This window comes from Rhagoletis zephyria, unplaced genomic scaffold (assembly GCF_001687245.7).
Source record: "Rhagoletis zephyria isolate East Lansing unplaced genomic scaffold, Rhagoletis_zephyria_1.1 Rzeph_scaffold_17993, whole genome shotgun sequence".
Classification (NCBI taxonomy): domain Eukaryota; kingdom Metazoa; phylum Arthropoda; class Insecta; order Diptera; family Tephritidae; genus Rhagoletis; species Rhagoletis zephyria.
This window is the reverse complement of record NW_016175054.1, coordinates 1-7,574: the sequence shown is the minus strand read 5'-3', so window position 1 is coordinate 7,574 and position 7,574 is coordinate 1. Positions and strand designations below refer to the sequence as shown.

Sequence of the window (7,574 nt, the reverse complement as noted above, 5' to 3'; positions counted from 1 at the left end):
CGGTTTCCCAGGTGATCGTAGTGGAACCACTTTTTCAGACTTTTACATATCTGTGTGGTGAGCTCGTCTACTTCCGTTGTATACACTCTTTTATAATTGCAACTGCTTTCTTTCTAAATATTAATCGAGCACTAACCGCCAAAAAAAACGTAAGTGATATTTTTTTTTCAAAATTTCATTTAAATGCAGAAATGCCTCTAGTAGCTCTAGGAGCATTTCTGCGTCAAACATAAAGTTTCGAAAAAATGCCACTTATGTTTTTTTGATGGTTAGTGCTCGATATTCTTTGGTAAACTCATGTACATACATATGTATATTTTTAATGCATTTCAATCTTCATAAAAAATCTACTCTTGTACACTCGCCATTTCAGAAGCCAACTAAGCGTTTGTTCAGAGCCACCTGCAGCCATACACCAACTATCCGGTCAATCGAGCTTGGAACCTTGTTTCCCTGAAGAGAACATCGATAATACAGATGAAAAATCGCCTGGCAGCGTCAATGGCGTAGCGTTATCACCGGATGCGCTTAACGTTGCCATACAAACTGTTTCGATGACATCTGTACACCAAGTAGAGGATTGTGCGTCGCCGCCGCCACCTCTGCCCAAAAAATTGAATAGCATCCTAAAGAAGGCACGTCCCGAAACGCTTTCGCTCGCATCATCCAGCGTGAAACCCACTGTAGCAAGTGAGTTGAATAAATCGCTCTGCCGCAGCAATTCTTCGCGCACATTCTATCGACCAAAGTCCCAACTGCCTAACGAATCAGACGATAGTATCTTCTTTATACGTTCGTCAAGTGAGCGACAAAGTATCGATAGTAATGACCTATACGATTCTGTGCAGGTAATAAACGAAAGGCGAACAACGCTGTTGCGTACAGAGAGCGAAGCAGCGCTAAGCAGTAGTGTGCAAAAAGCAGGAAGCTTCTCGCTTTTAACTGAAATACCCGAGCGCGCGCAAAACAATTCGATAGATGTGGAAGGTTGTAGTACAACTACCGGCGTTAATGACGCAACGATGACGGCACAAAAAGAAATCACCGTGGAAATTGAGCCTGAGGAAACATCACTACCGTTAAATCAAAAGCAGGAATCACAATGTGAACCAAAGAGTACATAAATCGAATGTAATGTATGTATGTATACAGAGGATACAAATAGCAAATAATAACTTATTTATGTATATGTATGTAATGTATGTAATGTAGAAGCCCTTAGCGATAGGCACGTTTTATACCAAAAGTTCAGAAAACATAGGCAAGTACATACTATTTACTAGCGTTGGTATACATATACTTTGTTATAACTAGGAATGAAACTTCAATTAAATCAGTTAGTGAATTACGATTAACAAGTGTATTTATTAACAAATTCAAACAATTGTTTCAAATTAGGATAAAGTTACATACACTCCCATGCACTTGAATAGGGACAATGCTTTTTCTTGCGCTTCTTTCTGGGTTATTTTTCTTTTATTTAATTCAGGCGACCAAAACTTATAGTTATTTTCAAAATTTCAATTCAGAAAAGTCAGTTGGAAAAAAAGTCAGTCATTAAACGAAATTTTAAAAATCAACTAGAATTGAATAGATTACAAAACTGCCTACTGAAAAAAAGTGTACAAAATTTTAAATTTAGATGAACATTTAATTAATTTTTTATTTATTTTTTATTACTATTATTTTTTTTTTTTTAGAGAACACCATACGGCAAAAATAAAACAGTTTGAAAACACACGAAACAATCAATATGGTCCCCAAACTAGTTCTCTCTGATGTCAGGCTTTTGAAAAGGACTTTGAAATTTTAAAGATATTATTAATTCAAAAAATGTTTAAAAGAATTATGTTCAACGTGGGATAGTAATGTGGGTACCAAATGAAAGAGAAAATTCTGTAGAATTTTAAAACTAAAGTTTTTTGGATCACAAGGACGAAAAGATACTTATTGAAAATGTGCTTTTAATTATTTTACTTTTTTCCAGCTAATATAGTTAGAAGGATGAAATTCTAGGATGTGGTCGTGTTTATATTAATACTTAACAAATAATAAAAAAAAAAAAATTTGAAAACTTTCAAGGTTATTAAGGTATACAATTTTAAAAGAACATTTTCAATATCTATTCATCCTTGTGCAGCGGAAAACTTAATTTTTTCCATTTCTAATAATAATTCTATATTTTTTTTTTTTTATTTGATAAGCTGATTATTATTCTATATTACACTAAATTTTTTAAATGTTTTTTTTTGTTAATTAATTATACCCGTGTAATTTAAAGTTGTTCTTAAAAGTCCTGATAGAGAAAATACTAAAAGCAGCTATGAGAGTTTCGGCCCCTTGATTTTTGTCTTTTTGTGTGTGAATTTGACTGTTGCACGGTGGCATGAACTGCATTTTAACTGAGAAATAATGAAAATTTATTAAAAGAAATATATCCCAGAAAAAAGGGAAAAAGCATTTTCGCTATTCAAATATGTATTATTTAGGAAAGTGCAGTGCTTTCGAAACTCTTGTAAATTCTCAACCGATTTAAGTTCATTTGGATTGATAAAAGGTGAGTTTTTACTAAGACCAAACAATGGCGCTACAGCCTTTTCCTAATAAATAATTTAAATAACATTTGAGACAAATCATTATTGTTGATTAATCGCTGTAATTTTTCATAGGAAAATTATTAGTTATTAACAGTTTCAGAAACGACACCGAAATCCTTGTCAATAACTACGTAAAGTTTTTTTTTTTGTTGTTGGCAATTCCTTCAGGGTAGATATATGATATATTTTGGGACGAATTTCCGGCATTCATTGCAACCGAAGATGTCACAATAACAAAACCGGTTTGTTCTCAAACCAAATTTCACAATAAATGTAGGAAATTTGTTCGAAAATACATCAATAGTGTAACCGCCTTCACACGTACATATACGTACATTAGGGGCACAATAAATTTGAATAAACACATATAAACATACCTCGTTCTTCTCATTCCTATTTAACCTTATGCGAGGGTTGATTTGGTGAATTTTTTTTTTTTTTGCTAATAACAAGAAAAGTATTTATTTGTTAAATACAAAAAGCTAACTGAAGACCATAGAATTTCATTACTATAAACATAGGAATCGTTCCTCAATAATAAATAAATTAATAAATAAATATTAAATTAACGTTAGATTTCGGCGAATGGATATGGTCAAACCCTTCTTCGGAACCTTACACAAACTTGTCTCGTTATTGAATCTTTACGTGCATGTAGTGACCGAATTTTATATATAGATGCTGGTGGCAGAAGACTGAAAAAACCAGGCTTGGCATGTTTCTCCGCCACTTGATCGACAAGAACCTGCTCAACTGCGGCTTTAGAGTCACTTCTAGGATGGACTTTTCGCCATATTTTTATTCAGGAAATTGCAGCGGCGATGAAGCTGCAGTTTCGACTATCCAACGACAGTCTATATTGAAAAAAACTTCATGCAGGTATTTTTGGAAAGATGCCAGAAAGAAAGTTCTAAGTGAAAACTGGAAAACTCGGAAAACGGACTCCCTGCGTACCCTTTGCAGTTTAGAGCTATAGAAATTCAGATTAGAATTCCTTAATTATGTCATTGGAAATACGAGATTAACGCAAAAATTTAACGTAAATGAACTGCGAGTTAAGTACGGGAAATCAATGGATTTCGCCCTACAGTACTTGGTTAGTAATATCGAAAGAGTCCGCTAATCTACGGAAATAGCAATGGCAAAAAATTACAGATTCCAAATCCCATACCGACGGATGTTGGCTCATCTTTCCTTTATCTACCCCTTTCAAACCCGAATTAAAATGGGTGGGGCTAAAATTTACTTCCTACAGTCATGATTGCCCTATACAAAAAAAAAAAATACCAAGTTTATACTCATTTTTTGCGGTTTTGTGCCAAGCTACATATGTACATACATGATTTCATCTCGTTCTCGTCGAATATTTTATCTCTTCCGCGAGACGAATGAAACTACAGTGACGAGAAAAACAATCGCACTCTAGTAGTGAATATGTGTTCTGTAGTAACTACAAAATTTCCGCTGCATATCGGTATGTAATATAAAATCTAAGATTTATTTATGTCAATTTACGAAAACAACTAAAAGTTGAAACGAATCTATTAACTATTGCACACAGAACAATGTGTTTTTAAGAAGTTGAATTCATTTTAATTTATTGTTTTAGCATTAGTAACTGTATTTCAATCTTTTTACTAAGTACTGCAGCAACAAATCGGTCTTCCTTGCTCAAAAACTATTTAAATACATTTACTACATAAGTATATAGTTGCATGCACACAGTGACGGATTAAAAAATATAGAATAAAAATATAAATTATAATTAAAAATTTCACAATAATTTTATTTTATTTCTTTTTTTCACTAGGGGCATATACATGATTTTTATCATAACTTTACGTCACTTACATGTTGACAACATTTGACTATTTATTTTCTTATTTTTAATTTGAATTTTTTGTTTATAAAAATATAACTTATTCTTAACAAGTATGCAGTTATGTAGTCCATTCAATTTTAGTAGAATAAAGTGCAGGTTTAAAGTTGCTGGGACTTAACGTTGATTATTGGCATTTTTTTATCGTTGAAAGTGGTGCTCATTTTCTCCATATAAAAAAATCGTCAAACATTCTTCGTATGAAAAAAAAAATTACTGACAACCACAACAAAAGAAGTCCAAAAATCAACGGAGAGCCTCAGCTTCTTCAAACATGCAGTTTGTTATACTAAAACTGAATTGGCTACAAAACTGCATACTCAAGATCTTTCTAGGAAGTCTACTTAAAAAGCTCGAAATTTTTGCGGAGGTTTGTTGATTTTTTTTTCAAATATTGCACAAACATTGACTCTTGCATTTATACGTTTTTTGTTGAAACGTAAACTAGACTTTTATAAAATAATAATTAAAATTAAAAAAAAAGTAATCAAATCTTGTCAATATGTGAGTGTCGTGATAAGAACTATACTTTTGGACCATTGTTTTGTTTAAATCTATAAAATATACATTCAAGACTGATGTATGTATGTAAAGAATTTTTTTTTTTTTAATATTTCTAATAGAAGAAAGTATTTAAAGAGGAATTTAATCAAACAGTTGCAAGCGCAATCTTACTATATTTATAGTATTTATATGAGCAAATCTGACGAGTTGTTACATTTTTCGACAAAAACGTGGTTTTGTCGCAAATGGTGGCACACTTTTCTTAGATAATGCACTGTCTTCACTTTTGCATAAAGAACAAGATTTAATCGCGAAATTCTATTTAAACGAAAACTTAAAAAGGATATACTTAAAAAAAAGTCAAAATAACAACTCGTGCTCATGTACCCGTAGTTGTGTATGTAAAGTATACGCCCCGTAGCACCATACACAGTCAGCTAACACGTTTAAGTATCTTCAATTACTAAAATTAAAAAATCTTAAATTCTGAAAAATTACAAAATAGCTGCGACAGATATTCTGTATGCTGTAATTTCGTTTAATTTGGTGGCACACTCTTGAAACTTCACAGTTATGTTGTATTTGATGCCAACGTCGATTGTCTCTAATATGAGCATTATAGTTGAAAACTTCCCAAAGTTATTAAAAAAAAAACAGAGTGGCAATGAAAAAAATTGTAACTTCGGTGCTTTTTCGACTAAATAAACGTTTTAAGGCTCAAATACTTGATTTATTTTTTATTCTACTTGTTTCTGGACTGTTTATTGATTGAAGTAAACAAAAAGAATGCTTTAGCGTTTTTTGTTCTGAAGACAGAAGGGAGTGACACTAAAAAACAACTCGTGAGATTTGCTTATGAAAGGCCATGAGGGCCAGCGTAGCATATCCACCAAAATAGTAAACATGATGAGATAATAGAATAACCTATTATTTTAGCATTTGTTTGGTAAAATACAATAAATTAATTTCAGCTATCTGTTGCTAACTATTACAACGTGAGAAAAATACCTCTAACAATAAGAAATAACTTTCTTATATATGGCCTCATATATACATCTTTTTTTGTATCAAAAATATTTGATTTAAGAAAAGTATGCTTTTCTATAACTATCAATCGCTTAAATATATACGTAATTATATGATGAACTGTGTATAGTTAAAATATTTGTTATTCGATTACACATACATATTTATACTGTTAGATATCAATTAAACCGTTAACGGAAGTTATTTATGATAACCACTAACTAAATAGGTCTATTCATACGAGTTGTCTACTACATATTGATTGAATCTATAGGGCATAAAAATATTCTTGTTTTCGTAAGAATCGAAACCGACGAAAATTTTCCTATCATTTTCTATACAAAAATTTAAAATTTTCGATTAGTACGAAAACAAGAATACGCCTCTATAATTCAACTGAAAAGAAACGTCTACTTCCAAGCAAACTTGAAAATCAACATAAAAAAAAAAAATATCAAAAAGCACGAAATAAGCCACCAGTTACTTTGAAAATGTAGTTTCATAAAACTGTTTTCTATGTTAGCAAAAAAATTAAGAATTTAACACGAATATAGGTGTATTGTATTCATTCGTAAAGCGATCAAATGAGATTCTTATACAAAATTGGCAAATCTCAATGTGACAAATACAAAAATTAAAAGAATACAAACGAAGTCAAAAGAAAATAAAAAAGAAAAAAAATAGTTTCCTACTCAAAAAACACAGTGCGACAAAAAAAATTACGAAGTACACCGGAAACAAAACTTAGTTAAAGTTTTAGTTAGTGTTTAGACGCGCCTGCTAACATCGGGCGCCTAAATGCATGCTATGTGCTGCATTCCTTCATTAAATTTATGAAATTTTTTTCACGTGCACTTCTCAACTGCCATCTAATAAAACTTTCTTAAGTTATATTATGATGGCAGTTCAAAGCTTTTTTTTCAACTTTGGTCATCGCCTATTTAGAAAATTTCAATAAAAGTTGCCCAATATGCACCACGCGATTTAAAAAAAAAATATGAAAAACTACCTTTTTGCTAAAGATCCATTGTACGATATCAATTTTGAGTAAATATTGATTAATTCCTCAGTCACACCGCGCAAAATATCTGAAAAAGCAATCCACTTAAATTACAGACCGTATTTCTAATTATATAGCACTATTTCGACAAGTTTTACATGATTTCATTAAATGAGGTATCAACTTGTTCGAAAAAATAAATGTACTTTTAGATAAATACCACTTGTCTGGCAACTTTCAATGACGTTTTTGAAATTGGCGATGGTCAAAATTGAATAAGAAAACAATGGGATTTTTAAATTTTACCCAATGTAACCTCCCAATAATCTAAGTACAACAATAGTTTGTTAGAAATAATTTTTAAGGCCCATAAACGCTCTTATAAAAACAAATCTATTTATTTTTAATTTGATGAAAAATAGTCGATCTGTGTTAGCTAAAAGCATCAAGTACGTAACAACGGGTTTTTAATAAAAAGTTGAGGGTCGCTCAAACAGTACGAAACCTATTTTCATTTTGTACTCGACTAACTTTCGTTTCGGGTATATTTAGTGATTTTTTTTTTTTT

The 7,574-nt window shown here is 31.4% G+C and overlaps 1 protein-coding gene across 1 annotated transcript; it reads left to right on the top strand.

Annotated features, from left to right (window-relative positions):
* Positions 1 to 371: 371 nt before the first annotated feature.
* LOC108380028 (uncharacterized) lies at positions 372 to 1,484 on the top strand (the record flags this gene model as incomplete). The annotated part of the gene is made up of 1 exon (XM_017636394.1): positions 372 to 1,484. A coding segment is annotated over one exon (753 nt), but the record flags the coding sequence as incomplete, so codon positions are not given.
* Between the last annotated feature and the right edge of the window lie 6,090 nt (positions 1,485 to 7,574).